The following is a 24286-nucleotide window of genomic DNA, read 5'->3' on the forward strand; positions in this document are numbered from 1 at the left end:
TATATAGAAGCTTTATGAGTCTATCATCCTCATGAAAGAGAGAGAGTCGAAGCAATTAGTGTTAAGTTGCAACTTCTTTCCTTGACAAAATCTGAAACAAACGATTTCCAATATGATGTTGCATTTAAAGCATTCTTCAAGAAATATTTCAGTTGTTTGAATATGGATGCATTCTCCTCAAGGGAAGAATGTTTTTGCACCTTATCTGTTAATACATTCAATATGAATAAAATAGGTGAAGCAAAAGTCATTATTGTCCCACAGTAAAAGATTAATTTAGAGTAAGTTTAAGACAGAGGAGCTGCCTAAATGAAATACATAAACTCATATAATTAAGACACATTTTTATTAGCATGTGTTCTGAACAAAAAGGGTACAAGAGTATTCACCTGAGATAAAGCTAGTATTTGAATATTTCTAAGTAGCAATGAGTTTCGCTTGAGGAAAGCCACTTGAAGTTTTAAAATATACATTTTACTATTATACAATATATGCAGTTTAAGTAATTAAGATTGATGCTAACATAAAAGTTCTAACAAAAAAATAAATCACAGTGTGTATCAATATTGTTAGTTACAAAATTTATGCTACTTCATAACTTTTAAAAATTATAATGATTATAAATTTTAAACTCATTCTTCTAAAAGTGATCTTTTGAGTACAAGCTTTAAGGAGCAATAAACTAAAGCATAAGAATTAGCTTATTACAATTTAAATATATACATATTCACTGATTTAGAAAATAATCAAGCTTTGGAAAAAAATCTACAAAATTGATTATTTTTGCTTGCACTGGTTAGAATAATGAACTATTCTAATCTTTTCCCCCTAAATGAAAAAAGCTGTTTCCTGAATGTGTAATGAAAAAATTTAGTATTGAACTTCACTTAAGACAATTTAACAGCAATTTAGAACTGCCAAAAAGATGCATTTATAAGGATTTTAAATACACTTTCTGTTACCAACTTAGGTTGATCAGCAGCTTTTGTTCACTCTCAGAATCCTTCAAAAAGGGAAACTCAAAACAGGAAAAAGGCATATATAAAAACAGTAAACACTGACCTCCTGAGGTTCCTACAACAAAAATATTCAAGTAGAAAATCTACACCATTACTTAGCAGCGGCTATTTCTGTAGTTTAGCACGCTAACAGCACTTTATTCAGTGTGTAAGGAGCAAATGAAGTAAGCCGTGCTTTTAGCATGCCAAGAGGCAGAAACACTGGAATGTAACAAAGACAAACTCACAATTCTACCAGTATAAACATTCAGTCAACATTCAAGAACTGTCACAACTACACCACAAGAATAAAGATGCTTTTTATATATCCCATGATGCAATAATTGAATTATAACTGTTAATGCTGATTCAGAACTTTTCTTACCTCACATTATACCCTAAATGGCTTCTGCAAATCTCTGCGCTATATTATGCATTAAGAATATGGTTTAATTGCTTTAAAATATACCATGAGAGAACTTACTGATACAAAAGACTATTTTGTCAGTACTGTTTATTTCTGCCTTATTTTAATTATTTTCCTTGCTGTTATACCAGATCAGTTCACATCTGTACAAATACCTGTTAAAATATGTATGTACAAAACTGGCATCCTAAACTAATCTGAGGTGAGGTGGAGTGGTTTTATTTGGTTAAAGGGGCTTTCTGAAATTTAAGAAGTTTAACTAAACTCAGATTCTAGCTGTTATGCTACAGTATTATTTGGGTAGGTTTTCTATTCTACAATTTTTTTAATGTCATTTCTCTGAAACTGTTCCCTAATGTTCAAACACACTCAAAATTAAAGCAAGTTTGGGCCTAAAATATCCCACCTTGCTAAATTTTAAAGGTTTGGGGTTTTTTTTTCCTTCCAGAATTTAGTTTTAAAGTGTTTTTAGTGACTATTATTAATTTACTTCAGAGTTATTAGTTAAGAAGGAATTTTGTATTTGCTACCAAAGCAATGTAATTTGAAAGCAAGTTATCACATGCAATTTTGACCAAATTGAATAAATACTATGTACTAGCATTACTGAATGTACTTCATACACTACATGTCCAAACTATTTTTCAGGCATAATTCATTAAAATTTGCAAAGCCAAAAGAAAATGGGGGGGGGGGAGGGCAGGGAGGGGGCATGTAAAACATGCGTGCTATCATGCATTAAAAAAAAAAAATCAAAACTCTTTAAACAGCATTTATAAGTTCACACTCACACAGCTCAAACTTCAGTGCAATGGCTAAATCATTCAACAGTCAAAAAACAGAACCATGCAAAGAAGAGCAAGTTCTTAAAAAAAAAAAAAAAAAAAGACCAAACAAAAAAACCCCAAAACTGTTATCCAGTATCCATTCTGCAATGCAAAGGTGAGAAACTAAATCTATAAAAAGGCTGTTATGGCTTAATTTTGTTTTGCAGATTAATTATGCAGCACTTGAAAAATGGAAAGGTGTGGCTTCACCTCTGACCAGCAGAGTTAAAAATCTCTCCATTTTCCTTTATCATCATGGGATACTCTTTAGGCAATCTAAATTATTAAAGACTTGCCACTTTCAGATGGACACAAGATCAAGTGTACCAGTTAGGATTTCACATTCACAGTACATAAGAAAATACACATGGAAGGAAAAGTAAAGGGTTAACTTAACAAGGATTTATTCACAGGAATACATGTAAGTAGAGAAAAAAAACACAACAGAAAAGCTAAACAAATGAAATGAAGAGGATCCAAACCAACTTTCACTCCATAGCTTTAAACTTGCACCCTTGTGCATTTAACTACATCACAAAGGGCCACCAACATGCGCCGATACAGTGTAGATACCCTGCATTACATCCATTAACTTAAACATCTCTTTAAGATCATGCTTTGAACAAAAAGAAAGCGTAGAAGGTAATATGTTGAGTGGGAATAAACACAAATATAGCAATCATGTCATCAACTTCTACAATTGTCTTTATGTGCCAACTAACATTTATGCAGCCTTTAACAGGTCTTACCATGTAACTCATTTTTAGAGATTCTGAAAAAATCACTAGTATATAACCATGCAGAAAGCACATCACACTGACAGCACAGAGGCAAATATTTTGCACAGCTATATCAGCTTTCCACATTGTGCAGGTTACACACAATACAATATCAATCTTATTCTTAACAGATCTAAAAAGGTATTTCAAGGCCTAATTGTTAACTACAGTACTTTATATCTATATTCTTAATAAAAATAAAATCCACAGAATCTTAAAAAAAGAATTTTAAATGCAGGGCTATATTGAATTGGTAAACTGCAACACAAAACTGGCGCAACATAGGTAAATGTATACCAATTTCACTCTATGTGATGCAAGCATGCTACTTTCCCACTAATTTAAATTACTTCTGATCACTATGAGCCAGAATGCATGCCTGAACCTTAAACTGCACGTTAAGAATAATGCCTTACTCTAGAAATTAAATCTAATGAAGTACAATAATCAAATCATATCCACTACTTTAATTCTTTTTTTTAATGTAAAAATTAAGATGTCAATCTTTCCTTTGAAATGTCCCTCCCCTTACCCCAAAAATGAAAGGAGTGACTCATTTGGCAGCTTGCAGGTTGCTTCATTTTGTCCAAGTTAACCTTTATTAATTTGCGATGGGGTTTCTATATTGTACACTGCAAGTGCCTGCTCCTAATAGAGACACAAACTGCATTTTAACTGTACTAACTTCATTTGTGTAGTTCTTCATTAACATGCAAATACCTAGGAATCCCATCAAGCAGGATGAAATAATGTAGAAAACCCTTACTTAAAAAAACATAAAAGAAAAAAGAAAGCCTTTTACTGTTTGTGACCCCCATTCTTAGGTTTCCTTTATTGTGTGCAAAATAGTTTTCCTCTTTACGTATCCCTATGGTTCAATTATATGGTTCTTATTTTAGTACAATTCCCCACAATATTCCAGAATGTGCTGTTTTGTGACTAGATTCTTTTTTTTTTTCTTCTTCACATCCAGTGCAGAGTTGTAATAGGAGACAGATTTCCACCCACAAAGGCTCCAGATGTTAAAACATTTCCCAACATCGACTTAATACAGTGACGGCAACACCTCCCTCCCGCCCCTCCCAGTAGGGTTGGGATTGTACTGTATTCCCTACTGGTTTACCCTTCCCCCCAGTAAAGGGTAACATTTTCCCTGGGTGCAGAGGCTCCCTCATAGTCTCCCAGACTGAAGGACCTGTAAAAGGAAAAGATAAAGGTATAGTTAAATCTTACCTTGAATCTTAACTGACAGATCTGTGTAGAAACAAAGAGGTTTTTGCCTTTTTTAAGTAGGTGCCAACCTTTAACTTAAAAATGAATTTATGCCTATATTTTCCCTTTTAAGTCTGTTTAAGAAAAGAGCCCATTTATACCAGGTAAATTATTATTCATGAAACAACAATGTATGCTTTAAAGCTAATTGACAGTTCCACTATTGTGGCTAAGCTTAGATTTAAGATAAAAGCAGTCCCATATACTATAATAAGCTTTTCCATTTTTAGCACAAAATTTCGAGGTAGTTATGACACTGAGGACAAATATTAAACATATCTGCTACTGACCTAACAACTTCACTTTTAGGTGGATTAAACAAGATAGCCATTCTGTCTTCTCAGTTCAAACTGAGAATAATGGCAAATTTTATCCTTTGGATTCTTCTTCATTAGGAGGAGAAAACACCCTTATGTCAGAACTAAAATGCCCACATTGATAAATATGTAAATGTTTGAAATGGGTTTATTTTTAATCTATTGTTCAGATCAAACATGTAATTCAAACAGGATTTCTTATGTCACTGACTGAAAAAATCTTAGGCTGACTTTTATATAGTTGTCCATTCAACAATAAGACAGAATCAAATTATTCACTCCCATAATTTCAGTACAAAAATTCTACAGCTAGTATCAAATGTATGTAAAGACTGAATGAATAAACTTAATTCACCCTCTTTTTTGGGTAGTATAATAATCTCTTCACAGTATCACACTACATTACACATGGGAAATTTGTGTTATACAGTGTGCACGGACAGCATACAAAGCAAGGTGGTATAATAATATAACTATTCTAGAATGCACTATCACAGTTCTTTGCTGAAGTTGAATCATTCTCCACACGGAACTGTAACAATTCTGAATTGGTGCACAAAATGGAACATGGCAATAATAAACACATCAGCCTCCTCAAAACAGCAAGCTCTACAGGTACAGTACAGTTACAGATTAACGTAACATCTTTTCTTCAGCGCAAAGTTCATTTAGTATGTGGTTAGGAGTATATTGGACTTCTCATGGCTAAAGCATGTTAACAAACTGCTTTCCTATCCTAGAGGAATGTTCCTGCTTAGACCACATCTGCCATCTACTAACTCATAAGACATAAGAGAGCCTGTGTCTTTTGAAGATCACATTCATCACTTCGCTTATTAAACCTTAACCAGCACTTTGCTATACCTAGACTTCCAACCTTATCTTGATACACTACTGTGCATATCATACACTCACTTTTTCTTTCTTTCTCTCCCTCTCTCTGTAAAAATAAAATAACAGAGTCAGACAACTGCTTTTGGTACAGCTACCATCAGTTAGGAATACTATCATCCCTTTTTTTTTTTCCTTCTTATAGGAAGGAAAGGTATCCAGCATATCTGAAAAATTCTAGTCTGATGAATTCATTATGTTTCATATAATGCAAACAGGGAGGAAGTCTGTTATACAGCTCTGTTCAGCAAGGAACATTTGCATGCTTACCTCTAATTATGGGACTGCAGCTACAGTGCATGAGGTTAAACTCCATAGTAAGCTGCAAGGCGCTCTTTTAAGGGAAGAGGAAACTGGTCAGAGAAACGCCTCCAATTCTCATCCCCAACTTGATTTTTAAATCCATGAAGAATCTACAAATGAGAGGGGGGAAGTCAAGGTAATCACTAAACAGTAGATACATGATCATTATTTACTAGCAACAACATATGCAGTAAGCCACAAACTGCTTGACTGTACATCTGTCCATTTGAATTCTCCAATTTAATATTAAAATGTTACATGAAACATTCATGAAATGAAATGAAGTCAGTAATGTCTTAACTGAAATGTTTTTTCTTTTAAGGGTGACATATAGAATATAGCTACCCACACAAATTAGTGTGTGTATACATATCTCCATGTATTTTTAATGAGTAAGGTGACTTACAAGCTTGATTTAGGCCATTTCAGAATGCTAAACATTTTATCAATTGACACAGTTTATATATGTTAAGATTACTGTAGTCACATTTCTTTTTTTAAATGTGTAATATGTTGTGGGATGAAAGCTGAGCGAAAACTGCAGCCAGCATTTGACAGAATGAATGCCTGTCAATTTCTAGCACAAATACAAAAGCATCCTGAGAGCGCCCTGTTTTTCCCATGGAACCTGTAAGACAACTGTCACTAAAATGGAAGCTGTTAAAATCTTTTGTGTTTTGAAAGAACAGCGATCCACAGTCAGTGGCAGTCAAAAGCCAGTAAAAGAGGGGGGGCGGGGGAAATAAATCTACAGTTTCAGTCTGGACCTTCCAATGTAATAAATTAACTGAAAACTATGAAAATTAAATGATACTATCAAAAAGGTCTTGGTATGTTAGGTCTGAAAACTGCAGGTTAAAAGGCAAACATTAGAAAGAACATAAGCAGATGAAATGGTTCCTCATCATAGAAAATAATACCAAGAGAGTCTAAAGTTTTGTTTTTCTTTTTTAAATTCAAGGATACTGAATTGTGGAACAGTCTGTCATGAACACATCCTCACAGAAAAGGCAATCTTAAAGTTAAAGCTCACGGTACTGAGTTTACCCTCAGCACAACATTCTCAAGCAGAGCCATTCTTAAACAGGATGTAGCAATAATGACATTACAGTGTCACCAGTTAACTTACTGCTTTTCTTCTCCCTGAAAGAGACTTTCCACAAGCAGGCTCACCTCTTTTTCCTAACCCAAAGAGTCAGATTAGCCAGCTGCCAAGAAACTACTGAAAATCTAAGAATGTTCAGGTATGACAGAAGGAACACTTTTTAAATAATCTTCCAGTAGAGTTTCAGCAAGTAAGCTTCAGCTACAGTCTTCAGATACCTTGCTTTTATAAAAAGGGATAAAATTCTTAGGGTACATGTCAGATTTCAACACTGGCAGCTTATCTACCCATGCTCTTGGATGTGGTATTTTCTCTCTCAGCTCTAGTGCTAAAAACCAAACCAAAACAAAGAAACACTGGACAATGCAGTTTTTTCCCATTGTTCCTGAAAGACATAATTATTGTTGGAAAAACATCTAACTGGACTACAGCAATCACGTATTCATGAGGAAGTAATCTAAAAAATGTGCATGCCATCACTTGAAGAAAGCTTCGTCTCCTTTCTTGCATGGCAAAAAAGCACAGAAGAATACACTTTAAAAAGCAAGGATGTCCTTATGCCAAATGACCAAGAACCATTGTGTCTAGTTTGAATGCATTAGATCCCACATGGATAACTTGGAAAGAATCTGTGAAAGAGGAGCCTAACTTATTGAAGCAAGTATTCAGTGTTGAAGGACCAGTGCAGACTGCTTTTGACAATCAATCATCACAGACAGCATCCTGGACTTTCTTTTAAGCTTGTTAAGTATTTGCTGTTCTCTTCTGCTGACGCTAGAATACTCACAGCTGTGCATTTCCTGGACCTGATGTTCCTTCAAAGGAGAGCAGTCATCTGAAAGGCTAACTAGGACACTGAGAGTTCTGTCTTTGCTCTTAAAGATGGGATACAAAAGTTCTAGCTTCTGTTCTGATGCTCACGCATGGCATTACTTGAAGAAAAAGTCCAACACTGACCCATGATCCTAGTAAGTACTTAGAAATATGCTCCATTTTTGCTTTAAGAGGATTATAATGAACTTCTGACATACATTCTTCCTAAAAACAGAGATTTCACTTTACAACTTATGAGGGGAGCCACACTACTCAACAATAACAGCATCTGTTCATGAAAATTTAAAAAAAAAAAAAAAAAAAAAGAAACTTATTTCATCTAAGACGCTAGTAACAAAACACAATATACCACATTCTGAGTGGGGTTTTTTTCCTATTTTACATAAGGCAAACAGTCCTTTCACGTACATTCTATTGACATTTTGTCTAGGGATGTATTCTTGGGTATAACTGTATGTTAGTTTCTAGAAACTTGCTCATCCAAAAGGGATTCTGAAGAGGAATAAGCAATCCTGAAAACTCATTTTCAGCAGGAATAAGAGAAACAGATCAGGACACTATGAAATGTTTTTCATTTGCAATTTTCTAGATATTTCTCCAAAATAAAGTAGGCATCTTCGTGGCAAAAAAAGTCTTGAACCATACAGATCTAATTTTCTAGAAAAAAAATCATATATGTAGTATAAAAAACCCTGTTCTTCCAAATGTAGGCAAAAGATAGTAGGCTGGACATTATGAAAAGCTCTTTGAGATGATTATCCCTTCAAATAAGATCTCAAGTGAGCTTTTTAATACTGTTAAAAAAAAGTTTGGAATAACCCAAATGCATATAAGAAAATATAGGTTAAAAAAAAAAATCAGGTTAAAAAAAAAAACAACAAATATGTTGTTTTGTCTGAAAATTTATGACCTTGCAAAGAAGCCTCCATGACCACAAATTAAGTGCTAACAGTGGAAATAGAAAGCAAGAAAAAACCAGAGGATCCAAAACAACCACCGTTAGGATATACTGTTATATTAGAAACATTACCTTACAGAACATGTCTCGGAGATCATCTTTTGGGCTAATCCACGATGCAACAGCATCACAAAAAAAAATAAAGTCCTACAAGATTAAACAATCACATCAGTTAGAAACATTGATTTATAGGTCTGAAAACAACACTTGTGTTCATTCTGCGAACTATGCAGGGTCTTTGATCCTAATTCACAACAGCTTTTGTTTTTATGTATTTACTTTCCATTTAATTCAGACAATAACAGTAAGTTATTGTACACCTAAACATCCAGAAATAGAAATAGCTGAGTGTAGGAATAGCTTTGTTTAATCAGGTTTTTGAGTAAATAAAACCATAGTTAAAAAACCCCTCCTCCTCTCCCCTCCCACACCATACTTGTCTAACGTTAATTCTTTCAGTACACATACCAAGTTCAAGAACCAATCACCTTAATAACAAGCAACACACTCAAGACCACAGTCGCAACGCACTCTCTCTCACGCATTTCCAGTTGGGGAAAAAAGCTGTTGTATTCCTTTAAGCAGAGCCAGAAGCTTTTTCTGGGACACACAGAATGTTTATCATACAGGTTCAAAACTAAAGCCACCCCAAAATCCCTACACTTAGTTCATCTGCTGTCACGCATTACCTCCTACTACACCATTAAAACACCAGTCTTTAATCATTACGTTGATAACGCACGTGTTTTTTGGGTAAGAACTGAGGATAACAACTACAGAGAAGGAAAGATGGGATAATGAAAACAGTCCTTAATTATTCCCTCCCCTGAAGCTATGTGAAAGAACAAATGGACAGCAGAAGAGGGAAATGCTAAGTACAGAATAAGGCATAAGTGAAATGAATGGAAAATTTCAAAACAAGGTAGAAGCTCAATTCTTGTGTTTCAGGAAGAAGAATTCCAGACAGAGAAGAGAGAAAATCACCTTCATTTTCCTCTTAGAAAATATTGCATTGGTACAGCTTTACTTTGGAGGTGTGGAGACTAAAGAGCAAGTCATATTCTATTCTTCAGATGTACCATTTATTTTGAAGAGATGCATGTTCCTTGTCACATTGACTATCTAAGCAACATATCCAAAGTTGAAACAGAATCTTCCCTACCCAAGTGTTAAGAATGAAGGGGTGGTTACTGTTTTTGTTCTGTTTCTTGTTTTAAAAGCCTAGGTTACATCTGGAAAATAGGTTTAAGTATGTCAACTTTTGCCTTATATTTTCATACAGATCCTGAACACAACCTGACGGAAGTATCAAAATAGAGTTATTTTAATCCAAGCTCATTATTTACATATTCTTTGTAAGTAAAAGGCAAAAACTGGATTTAACAATACTCCTTTCCTTTGCTAGGTGATAATTACTGAAGCATTATGATAAGCATCATTTGCAAGATAAACATTTTGGCCTCCTTGTCCTCAAAATAAAGCTACATCATGTACTGCAGGCAATCACATCAAGCTAAACTTTTTCATACTCCATATACAGCTTTCACTAAATTTCACATGAGTAAAGAAAAGAAGTTAGGATCTATTCACGTATCTTACTTGGACTACTCCACTGGGGTTGACCGAGATCATGGTACATATCCCGCGGAATGCTGAATCCTTTTCCTCATTGTCTCTTATGTTTCGCAGAGAGGTGCACCTAGCAAGTTGGAGAGCAAAACTTAGCTAACTCTATTACCTTTTCTTCAATCAAGTCAGAACTAGATGACAGTATTTGATGGAATAAGTCACACTGATAAGATTATCTGAAACACCATTCTGAACACTTAGAAAAACACTTGTTGCACACATTCTTTACTAGCCTATTCCCATTAGGCATCATCTCCAGAATCTTGTTCTCCTGTTGCACTATATACGGTTAGAAAGTGTGACCTGTATTCCATTAAATACAAAAGAAACATGTATCTGAAATATTTATAGAAACTATCATTATTAGAAGCGGAACATATAATACTATCACAGTATGAATTATGTCAGATACCACTTACAGAACAGTTATTTAACTTTTACAGCAGCAAGCAAGCTATTTTATACATAACAAATCTATGAACATATATTCCTTACAGCAATTCAAGCCTCAGACTGAATTTTAAGTAAAGTAATGCACGATTTAAATTTTACAGTATCTGCATGCATTGTATTATCATTCTGGTGGATTTTAAAATGCTGTTTCATAGTCAAGCTTTAACACAGCAAGCATGTGACAATCTTATCCCATGCATAAATTAGTCGTTAGCCACAACATAAAGAATACATGACGGTGCTACTAAAAACTCACAAACCTGATAGGACAAGATTAGTCACATGGTTGGCAATGATTAAGGATTGAGATTTTGTAACCAACTGAAAATATATCTAAAAGTGAGATAGAGAGAAGAAAGAAAGAAAGAGAGTGAAGAAAAATGAATTAAAAAAAAAGATTGAATAATACACACCAGGGTCTTATAAACTGCTGTAGCATGGGGGCCACCTCTTGAGGACAAACGTAACCAAGACGACCAATTGTTATTGCTAAGGTAACGCAATCACGGTTATACACCACCAAACGCCAACCAAGACATGAGCAAATGAGGGGGGAGGAGAAAAAATAAAGAAAAAACAACAAATAACTCAGAAACAGAAACCAACAGAATCTGTGTATGATAATAAACATAAGATTTCACCAGTGCTGTTCATTACCACCCCCTAAATAAGAGGCAGCAACATATATGGTATACTCTCCAGGGTAAAAGAAAAATTGAAGAAGTAAATGAGAGAACACCAAAAACACAATTTAAAATCCAAAGGCTTTATGATGTAAGCAGTCATTCTGCCCTCTTCAGAGTAATCTCTTACAGTAAATTTACCTACCATACATTTTGAAGTTTTTATTCAAATGTACTATTATGGATACTCTTCATAAAAAGGAATTAACCATTTTCAGTTTTAGTATCAAGTATTCTAAATATTTTTTTCAATATTTAGAATTCAAAATTTTAATAGACCTACTCTACTACTTATTTATAAATACTTTTAGATGGAAAATATCATGGTCTATCTAAAAATGCTAAATAGATGCAACACTTCTCAAAGAGCACCAAATATTTGTTTTCTTCATAATCTCATAGAGAATTTAAAGTGACAGAAGATTAATTCTTTAATCCCAGTATTTCTCCTGTTCACAAAACGCTTCCTCATAGAAATTATGTAAGAATCTCACTTCTGATACCAAGGCATAAGGACACATGAAAAGCAAAATTGCTTTATCAGAAGATTAGGTACTTTGGTCCTTTGTTCCGAGGGACAGACTGAAGAAAATATCATCATGCAAATGTGTTTTAACGGTGTTTGCTCAACTCACAAAAGATTAATCTTTAGAAAAAGGAGAAGGTGGGGAATAATGTATCAGGATTACTTGAAGCAAAATACATGAATAATACTAAAATCCAGCAGATTTATATGAAGCAGAGAAAGGAAACCTATGTTCAAGGGACATACTATGCAACACTCTAATTAACAGGCATTTGCCAACAGTTTCATGAAACATGCAATAAAGCAGATGATGCTTTCTCCAATAAAAGTTTGGTGTAGGATATACTAGCAGTTTGAAACATACTCATTCCATGAAAGCTGCAGCTCACTGGTAAGTACTGTTTTGCCTTGTTACTCAATTTCAATATGCAGTGTCTAAAATTTTTGGCAGATCTAACTTATAAAACTGCATTTGAAGTGCTACTTTCAAGTGAAAATACACTTTTAAGTTTTATCTGTAAGTTCTCACAGCTACAGTCTGTACAAGGAATAGTAATCTCTGTCAAAGCTCAACTTTTTAGCATATACTCGTTATTTTCTATGCAATTACTTTTACTTAAGATGCTCTCATGTTTCCGTAGGAGAATTGTTTTCATAGTTCATTACATAGCAAGCTAAAGCAGAAAACAGTAATATTCTTGCACATACTAGTGGCATGCAGCACAATATCCCACAACAAACTTATTATAAGTACACCACACTCAACATTTATTTGCAGTTATGCATCCACATTTAAAGTAACTATTAAGAGAATAAAAAAAAAAAAAAAAAGTCAGTGTTTGGATGCTTCCAAAAATTCTCTAACAATGATGGAAGCAAACATTTAAGTAAGGGATGCCTCTCAGTTACAGGTATTACACATCCATCAGTGCAGAGGAAGAGGGTCAGGGCAGGGGGAAAGAAAATTCATATTGCTATACTATTCCATGGTATATTTCACAACAAGTAGGTATTTGCTCCAAAACTATCTTTTCAAAAAGCAGTACCTATAATATGCCAGACAACTAGGTAATTTTTTCTTCAAGTTCACCTTCCATACTAAACGGGGGGACCGTGAGGGGGACAGAGAAAGTGCAGCTTTTAAGTGTAGAGAATACCAGAGGAAAAATATGCATTGAAAATCTCTCTCCAATTTATCTTTTGCTTAGCTCAAAAAAATATAACTGTAGCACTGAATTTGCATAATTTTCAATCATGTCAGGTATAAAGACCAAACCGTCATTTTCTTACAAGACAGTTTTCAAACAGAAAAAAAAAAAATTCTCAATTAGTAAAATAGTAAACCAGAAACCTGTCAAATTATTAATAAAGTTTTGCTGAAGTATGGAAGGTGCTCTTCATACCAGAACGTGCCCTCTATAAATGCAAAAGAAACAAGCCTCAGAAATTCTGATTCAGTAAGGCATTTGAGGATTGCTCCCAATTTGGAAGGCAAAGCTGTGGGCCAGAATATAAAATATGCATGCCATTATTAGAACTCTTTTCAGAAATTTGTTATTAAGTGACCAGGTAATAGAAGTTATACATAATTTCAGTTATGTTGTGGTAAAACTGCCATCACAGATCTAGATTTTTGTCCATGATATTACAAGTTTATTAAAAAAAAATAAAAGAGTGCATTTTTTGTAAATTCAAAGAGTTTGTTATTTGTTTTATACATGCCAATCACATTTGTTTCAAACACTAGACATATATATACAGTACACATGTGTAAGGACATGCATATATTAAAATCAGTGTGAACTAAGTCTAAGTGTTACTGCATACATGTGTCACATTTAATAAATAAATAAAACTGGAAGAATACCTGATTAAACAGATGATAAATAAATATAATAAATGTTATAAAAGTGAGAAAGCAATAACTTTAAGAATCTAGATATATGATAGAAGGTTTGCTGCAAGACTGAGACTTGTAAGAGCTTCTGCAAAACAGAGTTGCTTTTGCTTATAAAAGCCAAATACATAGCAATAAAATTAGTTCTGGTGTGGTTCCCCTACGCAATTTTTTAAATCATTATAAAAAAAAAATAATCTGTAATTCCCTTCACCGTGTATGGTTCAGTTTTTGGGTACCTGTGTTCTCTAACAACGTCTTTGGTGTGTTGGGTCTGTTAATTATTTCTACAAGCTGGTGCAACACCATTGGAATATAAGGCTGCATCTCTATACCTGAAACAGCCAAAAAAAAAAAAAGATTCAGAAGAAAATGACCATTAATATACATAATCTAAATAGATCTGGTACATTGAACTTACTAACAAGGACAAGAATCTCAAATTTAATTTACATTTTAACATGAAAGTATCACTAAAAAAACCCAAAAAACCATCCAGACAAACCATGCTAAATGTGCAAAGATTCAAAGAAAAAAATATATCTTACCCATCTGGATGGAGATTTCTCCAATTGCCCAGGTGGCATTGTTACACACAGAAATGAATTCAGGGTTTAGGTTGGTTCCCAAAATGGGCATGAAATCAGCTAGAAAGAACAACATTTTAAAATCTCATCACACAATACAACCATCTTGTCCCATTACTGTAAGATCACGGGGCGGGGGGGAAGTTTTTTAAAAAAATCATGCAAACCTATCTAAATGCTTGGAAAGTGTTACACACTTTCAAAAATTAACAAGAGCTGTATTTCTCTATATATCAGATTAACATGGATTTTAGAACCTAAACAGATCAATGCAAATCTTTTCAAATTATGATTTCAAAATGTTTCTAATAGCCTTTATCTTTATGTAACCTAGAAACATTTTTTCTCCCCTTCCCCTGCTGGGGCAGGGGGAGAGAGGGGAAGAGGGAAGAAGAAAAAAAACACGGCTACAAGTACTTGTAGTTTTATAACATAGTTGAACAACCTTCAGATCACCTGGATAGCTATGTATTCAGCTATGCTTGAAAAAACAATGAAGCCTAGAAGGCAATCACATCCTTGACTGCATTTTAAGAAAAAATTAGTCACGAAGATAGATTATAATAAATTTTAAATTCCAAGCCTATCCAAGAATTCATTTGGCAAGTTAAGTGTATCTCAAGAGTATCTGTGGGAAGAGACAGCAAATATCATGGAAGTGTATAACTGATGCTACTTCCCTACTGAAATTAAAAACAAAGCAAAAATGCAAACCAAAACCTACCCTCTAGCCAAGTTTTCTATTTTACATATATACATATATATAATTTTATGTAATAATAGATTCTGGTAGAACAAAAAAAAGCTATAAATTCAAGAATCTATCAAAGCAAGCAACTATTCTAATTGAAGTCTAAGTACACTTGTTTTGCTGTATTCCAGCACAACAAGTAGCTTGTTACATTATTAAAATCAAGGACAAAAATGCACTTTTGCAGTGTCTACAAAAATAAGAACATGTCTTTCAAACACACAATTTGGAGGAGAAAAGACTACAGACTCTTGCTGATAAAGGAAAATGAAAACTTACAACACCATGAAAAGGCAACCTACAGAATAGGGAGCTTAACCATAGCTGAACCAGGCTCTTATCAGTTTGTAAAACAAGTTAATTGTTTAATACGTAAAAGAAACATACCGATGCAAGGCTTAACATGCTGAAAACACGCCTTTGTCAGATCACCTAACAATGCAAAAGAACTCTGCCGTACCTCAGGCATTTTATCCTAAAGGGAGGAAGAAAAAAATGACAATTCTAGAAGTGTTTCTGATTCTCTTAAGAAAGAAAATCCTTGGATCAAACAGGTTACTCATCTCACCTGCATGCATTGGTACATTAGTGTCAGGATATTGCTGCGAGCCACTAGCTGTTCAATGTTGCCTCCAAGTCCTTCAGCTAAACCACTGAGTAAATCAAGAGCCACTATCATGAAATCTTTATCTGGAGCCTCATATTGGTCTGGCTGAGCATTATGCAACTGCAACAAATAAGTATGCATTTTCAAAATGAGTATTAGATTTTCTCAGGGGTATGCATAAAAAAAGTTTCAGAACTGCAGCTTTATTTAAATATTCAATGGTTATACCACAAATCTCCCTGCAAACCCGTAACTTTACATAGTTAATATATTGGTTTAAGGAGATATTCTGAAAACATTGGAATAGCAATAGAAAAATACCATGGCTTGTGCAAGGGTCTTCTGCACCAGATTTACACAGCGCTGGTACACAGGTTCACAGTATGGAAGAAAGCCAGATTGCAAGGCAGTAGCAACTGACGACAGGCACTGGAATTAAAAAAGGAAAAGAGAGAAAACAGTCACTACCTTTCCTCACATCCTTGAAGTGCTTTTTACCTGGGAGAGGTAAATTAAAAGATACTAGCATTTTAAGTATAACCACACGTAACTGATTAAGTAAATACAACCTAGAAAGGCAGTACCAATTAGCTGAGCCAAGGCAACTATCAGCAAGTTGTTACTCTCTCCTACGTATGCCAGTTGAGAAAATTTCTTGGCAGCAGCATTTTCTTCGAGATAGCCAAGAAAGTGCATACAAACCCAGTTACGACAATTCAGACAGCACTTACAATAAGCTTCAGTATCTTGACCATATACAAGCCCTAACATTACCTAAGAGTTATGAAACTAATTTTTCTAGAGGTGCTTTCCTGCTTCACACCCAGAAAGTACAGAGAATAGACTACATGGTCTGGTTCATACCTTCAGCTTGTCTGACAATAGTTTCAATGGAGGGATGAAGGGAGAGCAAGGAGAGAGAAGACAAGAATAAAAGGGGGATGGAACATTTCTTTTTTTATCTAAAAGAATCCCATCAAAGAAAATACTCCAGAATGGCAGAAGAAAAAATCTAAAAGATTTCTACTAAACCTAATGACATATCCTCAGTCACAAAATTTTCTTACTTCAGTCAGAATATTTTCTCCGTAATGGGAAATACCTAACACTGTCGGCTTTTATAGTCGTACTTCCTAGTAGGAGCATCTTTAGTAGAAAGTGTAACTCCTAGAAGAAATTGATAAAAAATATTCAAATTTTAACATTTACCTCTAATAAAGGGAAGAGATCTTTATCTTCATCCTTCAACATGTTCCACTTCTGGATTAATGGAGGCATTAGCATCTGAATATATTCCTGTTTAGGATGAAAATGCATCAGCTGCTGAAACACTTCACTGCATACTATTTTATTTCAAAGCTAGAAAACGGATCTATTAAGAATTGATATATATTCTACTTTTTCAGCAAAAAAACCCTGAGGTATTGTAATTCAATCATTGTTGCAATATGTAGAAGTAGTTTAATATTCGAATTTACAATTTGTGTCTTAAGATTTTTTGCTGAAGCACATAAGTACCTTTGAAGAGTGAATCTTTTCCGCCAGGTTTCGTTTCAGTTTAGCAACTTTTAATAGCTGCCTGGGTTGTTACAAATCTACATGATTGCCTGAGGGCCTGTGGAAAATTATTCTACTAGCAATGCAATCTAGCTGTGCATCTGCCACCTGCTTTTCTCAACCATTTCCCATTGCCTTGATGCTACAACCCTATCCCCCCAAGTTCCTGAAACTTCTTCTTTGAGCAACTAACCATCCATTAAGAAAGTAATTTCCTATCCCTCCAGAAGGACACACTTACCCATTCTGTAGAAAGCTGTTGTACCTTCCCTGCCACTGCACAGCCACAGTCACAAGGACATTAAGCAAGGCATCCCTACAGTGCTGTTGCTCCCACAAGATATCTAAAGAGCGAACAGATGCTGCCAGCTAACGCTATGTCCAAAGATACAAAATTCTAAGTGACTGAAGAAAGTTCCACCATCACCAGGAGCTCCCATTTAGCTTCCTCCTGGTGCTGTCAAATGTCAAGGTGGCCAAGGACAGAGAGAGACTGAAAAAGAGGCCCTTTGATGGTGTGGGGTCTCGGATGGCAAGTAAAATGCCATGGACACAACTCAAATTGTTTTATTCTAGTGTGTCTATGTCATGAGAAACACTATAGAGAAATACAACAAATTTCAATAACCACCATAAGATGCACACATGTGACATGTATTCTATTAATATATATGTACACTAAAAAACCCCCACTATATTTGCCTGTGTGTAGCTGCACTTTGTGCAAAGGATTCTGTGTTTTTACATATGAAATGAATGCTTGTCTCACTCTCTGATAAAGCAATTTCTAGTGATTCTGTGCTCCAATACATTGGAAAGAGACACAGAGAGCAGCTTTGCTATACTGAAAGTGGTTACCAAAAAAAGTGTGGTCATTAGAAATTAAAATACACATTCCACCAATTTCTCTAAAGTCCCATTTCATATCTATATTGATATATTGTCCTGGTTTTGGCTGAGATTGAGTTAATTTTCTTCCTAGTAGCTGGTATAGTGCTGTGTTTTGGATTTAGTATGAGAATAATGTTGATAACACACTGATGTTTTAGTTGTTGCTAAGTAGTGCTTACACTAGCCAAGGACTTTTCAGCTTCCCATGCTCTGTCGGGTGCACAAGAAGCCGGGAGGGGGCACAGCCAGGACAGCTGACCCAAACTGGCCACAGGGACATTCCATACCATACGCCATCATGCTCAGTATAGAAACTGGGGGGAGTTGGCTGGGGGGCAGCGATTGCTGCTTGGGGATGGGCTGGGCATTGGTCAGTGGGTGGTGAGCAACTGCATTGTGCATCACTTGTTTTGCACATTCTTTTACCATTATTATTATTATTTTCTCCTCCTTTGCTGTCCTATTAAACTGTCTTTATCTCAACCCATAGGTTTTACTTTTTTTTTTTTTCCAATTCTCTCCCCCATCCCAGTGCAGGGGGTGGGGAGCGTGAGCAAGCAGCTGTGTGGTGCTTAGTTACTGACTGGGTTTAAACCATGACATATATGTATCTCCACTGAGCTGAAAAATTCTGAGCACAAGAAAAAAAACCACGATGAGAAGCACATTTCACAAGCCACCACACACACAATCGTTTATTCAAAATGGCGAATATTTGTGTAATGGGCAAATTACATGCAGTCTATGTATTTTACCTGTAAATATTTAGTATTATCAAAACCTACACAGAAACATCAGCATTTCTGGTTTATACCGTGTAAAGCGCACTACAAAAAACACTGAACCAGTTTTTCAATTATGATGAGTGCTTCTACAGAACATAAGGTATACTCACTGGTTTGTTTAGATGATGTCCTACAGAATCTGCCAGAGTTCCTATAGCATCATAAAGGATGAGCAGGTTTTTATGCTGGTATTTACTAAATGCGAAGACCAAAGTGTCAAGTATATATGCAAGATAAGGAACAAGCTCTGTACAAGCCTCCTCTTCTAGAGTAGCAAAGGCACTGAGGGACAAAAAACCAGGTCAGTTAGTATCGGAAAAAACAAAACAAGACAACCCCAAAATGCCCCACACTACCCATCTCTGTTTAAACATAAAACTGTATATAGTCCTCAAATTCATCCAAGATATGTTTTCAAAATGGTATTACTGAGATAAACTCGATCTATTTTGATGGAACATGTAAGGATTCCACTCTTACATTGTGACGAACAAAATTTAAAAATATTGCTGTAAAACCCATTATGTATATGCAGGAAGCCCCCACTGAGAAAAGCATTACTGTACACAAGTTACAATATACTAACTGAAATAGTAGGAACGATAACAAACGCTGTTTACTTAAGTTAAAAACGGCTCACTATCTTTAATGTATGCTGTAGCTGCACCTAGAAGCCAGTACAACACCAACATCAGCCTGTACTCTCAGCAGTTCACCACATTGAAAAACAGATACAGAAAGACATGGAAAATTAAAAGCAAAGGCAGGGGATGAACAATTTTAGCCAGCCTTGGTCAAAGCACGCATCATGGCAGCTTTTCAGGTTGTCTGTCAAGTGTTTGAACAACAGCATTAAAAAACCCCATCCAAAACAAACACCCTCCCCTCCCCCAACATGCTACTTCAGAGAAACATTAAGGAAAGGGAAAAATTATGAGCTATTTAAGATCTACTGGCCTAGCTTCTGTCAGCACGATTATTATTACCCTGTTCCTGCACAAAAAATGCATGCATCACTGTATGAGGTGAACAATCCCCTACTAGAGTGCTACCAAATACGGAAATGCCTTTTTCTTAACACAATGCAACTGTGAACACTGAGTGGCTAGCATTCTTATTTTATTTATTTATTATTTTATTATATTATTACAAAGTATTCTTTCAGAAAGGCATTAGACATGACCAGGAAAACATGTTTCGGTAAAGTATCTTTTTGGATGTCACCAACTAAATGAGCAGTTTTTGAATAGTACAGAAATTAAAGTTAAGACATCTGCTGTGATAAAGAAGTGATGAAAATATACAGCATCCTGTGACCAGTTTTCAATTTGGCAGACATTAATGATCTGTACAACTATTCACTGTAGGGATGCAGCTTTTTGCTCCTCTCCAAGAAGGATCATTCTATTTCTTTGCAATTTAGAAAGCTAGTAAGTATGTTTTGACTTGTAACAGCTCTACATTTTCCTTAAAGTGAAGTTTACCAGATAGTTTATTTTTTAGCTGCAACAGTAATTCTAATGAATCTCTGCTCTAAAGAAAGTATTTCAAAACACACTATAAATCTGATATTGAACTTCAAATAAAAAAAATAAATCAGATGTATTGTTATTTTTAATATTTCCATTTTATCCCTTTCTTATTACTTTAACAGTTTCCACTGCCCATTGCACTTCCATCATAAGCGCTACATGATGGTATTTAACAACTGCAACACAGCTGTGTTCAACTACATGCACATTTCAACCATGTTTTGGACAAGGAAAGTATGAACAGAAGTGTGGGATTTTTATTTGTTATTGTTGGGGATTTTTTTGTTTGTTTGGTTTGTTTTTTGTTTGTTTGTGTGTGTGGTTTTTTTTTTCCCAATAGAATCTGTACGTAATCTGATTCCTTGGAACTGAAAATGCATGAAGCAAGTAGTCTTATATCACCATTTTCCTCCTCATTCAGGAAGGAACAGAAGACTATCACTATGAAAAGACAGAACAGAGCAGATGTTAAAGCCCAACAAATTTGCTAGCCCCATGTTTGAAAAGGTTTAGAGACAAAAAGGAAACTGTTTAATACTCAAATCTTACTTGAGTACATTTCATTAAATTCATTGTATCTGTTCTCAGGCAAGGATACATCTACCCCTTTTGTGCAAAGCTTGGCAGAAGAACTCTAACCTCAGCCTTGTCCTTAGGCACTACTGAAATTCGAGGGTGGGGTATAATAATAATAATGATAATAAATTTGCGTGTTTCAAGTGTTAGGCATACAATCAGATGCAGATCTACCTCTGCTTTATGAAGAAACCTTCTTGACAGCCTGCTGATATACTCCTGCCCCACACAAACAGACATGTAAAAAGCTTTATTTGATGAGCTTCCTGCACAAGAGGTGCACCCATGGTGTGTCCATTAACGGGGCCTTTTTTTTGTTTTCTTTTTTTTTTTTTTTTTAATATCAGCAGATAAGGGGGAGAAGGGAATCTTATCTCCCAGGATCTCCCTTCAAGAGAAAGAGAATATCCTTTGAAATAATCATAACACAAATGTTTTGGTAATCGTAAATGAAATATAAACACTATCAGTAATCCAATGATAGCATAGTTTTCCATTGCAATCAGTATTGACCTTGTTCATAGGCATATTAAAAAAAGCCAGGTTTCTGGTCAATGAAACATCATATATTGAAAATAAATAAGTGTCACAAACAATTTTTTACTACAATAAATTATTTCGTTTGGTGATTCATATACTCTGAAAACAAACTGGACAAGACAAATACCAATTAACTTTTTTCATGTTATAACAACTTGGAGTAATTTGTGACTTACTCCAGAAGAAGCAGCATCTACTCCAATTTAAAAGAGAAAGAAATACATCAAGAGCCAGAGAGTCACGCACTCATTGATAAAGGCATTAAAAGAATTTTCCATGAAAAAGCAGTGTCATGGATAATGTTTTTTGCTTAAGTGTTGGCTTACCTGCAGGCAGCTTCTTGTACTCTCTTGTTGCTATCCAGGATACGCTTTAGCAACTCAGTCATTAATGGCTTCAAGTATGTGTCTGGGGGTTGACTAACTACCCAGTGTGCATAGCGACTAAGAGTCCAGCATGTAATGGAGCGCACAAGAGCCTTTTTGTCGGAGAGGCACTGAATAAGGTGAGGGATCAGCTCAGGAAGATATGGAATCATACCCTGCATGCAGCCTAGAAGGAAAAATATAGCTATTGCAGTACCAGAATTAACAAAAAGTTGTATTGTTTTCTATTTCCTAGAAGGGACATATTTTCATTCTCTATCACATAGGAATACATTTTAACAACATACAAAGCAAGGCTATCTAATTTATATCAAGTCCTAAAAGAAACCTTACATAAGCAATAAGTAAAATCCCCAATTAAACTTACATTCTTTTCAACTATATTTCTACTTCAGTGCTTCCCCAGTCTCCAGAAATCCTGCTTTACTAAATGGAGTACGGCAAGTACGTGCAAATGAGTTTATAAAGCTTGGAGGTCCTACATCAGTCTACGCAGAATAACCACAACAACAAGTAGAGAAAGACTCAGTCTTGACAACAAGTCATCATATCATTATAAAAGATTCTTTAGGAAACTTAAATTTCTTCTTGTTTTCTCCTAATGTCATACAAATACCGATCAGCAATAAAAGCTACCCGTTTCAAGTCAGCAAGGGCAGTAATACACTGAGATTTGCCAGAAGTACTAACTTTTACCTTGCTTGACTTGAAATCAAAACCAACAAAAAGGTTTTCTAGTAACAAAGAAAAAAGTATGTTCACTAGGCACTTTGGGAAAAGAAAGATAATCGAGGCATGGACCCAAATGTATTCCTTCAGCTTGCAAAAGGGACAGAGATGCTGGAAATGCAGGCAAAAAGCCAAGCAAGCCTGTGAGTAAGTACAAAGGAATGGAAGTTATCATATTTAAGTTAGAGAACCATCCACAAAAAGCAGTTCAGGGCACTGAAGTCACAGGAGTGGTCTTCTCCATTTCTGAAAACACGTAAATGAAATGTAAGTCTCAAATTTAATAAATATTCCTCTTCTATGAAATCTAGGTAGTATTTAATGAGAGACCAATAAATATATGCTGCAGAGTTAAGAAAGGGAGAAATAAAATAAATTATCTAAGTTATTTACCCTCCCAAACATGCATAGATTGGAAAATTGAATAACTGCAGTCACCAATTAGTAGATGTAGAGATTAATCACTGAAACCAAACCAGCTAAGGAGATATACTTGTTTACATAAGTAAATTCACCTGGAAGGAATTCACAGAGCTGCTTTAGAACCAATCAAAAATTCAGCAACCTGATATGCACTGTTGCCTTACCTTCAGCAATTGCTCCAAGAACAAGGATACCAGATTCTTTAACTACCCATTCAGGATGGAAGAGCAATTCCTTCAAAAGGGGCAAGATGTGTGGCAGAAGTTCATCACGAAATACATTGGCTAGGACATCTAGAGCAGCAGCAGAACATTTCCCTGAGGGGAATTAACAGTGTTAATCTCTGCTTATTATACAAGTAGTTGTAGTTAGGCAATATAATCCTCATTTTAACTTTGAGCTGCCAGTGGAGTCTCAGGGCATTAGGAAGAAAGATACTCCAATTTCATTACAATACACAGTGATCCACTGTGCTCCAGTGCAAAGCCTCAGCTCTTAGAAAGCCAGTTTTGCAGCACTTAAATAGCTACTAAAAGGGCTTACACAGTGGGAATATTAAAACACTCACTGACAGGAACCACACCATTATACTGCAACGTTATTTACACTACATGATTTCAGGATGACATAACACTAAGGAAGAGGGAAGGTCTGTGACACGAATGGAACATATTGGAGAAACTAAGGAGAAAGCAGAAATGGCCTAAAAATATTAGCATTTGATTCAAAAGAAAATGCTCAGACATGATCCATGTCTCACAGCAAAAAAAGGAGAAGTCATCCAACTCTAGAGACTGAAAGGAATTTGCTGGCATGTGCTCTGAGCTTTATTACCTTACTCTTATTCTGTGATGCACCAATATAAAGAACACCTCAAAATTTGTTTGAAAGTTTTAATCCCATATTTTTAGCAAACAAAAGCTCATAAAAGAAAAATCAGGATCAACTGCAAAACATGATTCAGAAATCCTTACTCTGTTTTTCTGCTGTGGTGTTGTCATGTCTAGAAAAAATAATGCTAAG

At 35.2% G+C, this 24286-nt stretch overlaps 1 protein-coding gene across 2 annotated transcripts in view; it reads right to left on the reverse strand.

The window, feature by feature from the left end:
- Positions 1-2639: 2639 nt before the first annotated feature.
- Positions 2640-24286, reverse strand: part of TNPO1 (transportin 1) — an 82538-nt gene continuing 60891 nt past the window's right edge. For both annotated transcript variants that reach the window (XM_072858743.1, XM_072858742.1), the window contains 14 exons: positions 23428-23580; positions 22052-22277; positions 19188-19359; positions 17054-17140; positions 16166-16273; positions 15806-15964; positions 15625-15712; positions 14448-14546; positions 14139-14234; positions 11207-11282; positions 10311-10410; positions 8784-8858; positions 5782-5924; positions 2640-4226 (listed from right to left, as the gene is read on the reverse strand). In XM_072858743.1, coding sequence (XP_072714844.1) covers positions 5817-5924; positions 8784-8858; positions 10311-10410; positions 11207-11282; positions 14139-14234; positions 14448-14546; positions 15625-15712; positions 15806-15964; positions 16166-16273; positions 17054-17140; positions 19188-19359; positions 22052-22277; positions 23428-23580 — 1547 coding nt within the window. In that variant the 3' untranslated portion in view covers positions 2640-4226; positions 5782-5816. The remainder of the gene's footprint in view (positions 4227-5781; positions 5925-8783; positions 8859-10310; positions 10411-11206; positions 11283-14138; positions 14235-14447; positions 14547-15624; positions 15713-15805; positions 15965-16165; positions 16274-17053; positions 17141-19187; positions 19360-22051; positions 22278-23427; positions 23581-24286) is intronic.

Source organism: Ciconia boyciana, chromosome 4 (assembly GCF_034638445.1).
Source record: "Ciconia boyciana chromosome 4, ASM3463844v1, whole genome shotgun sequence".
In the NCBI taxonomy this organism is placed as follows: domain Eukaryota; kingdom Metazoa; phylum Chordata; class Aves; order Ciconiiformes; family Ciconiidae; genus Ciconia; species Ciconia boyciana.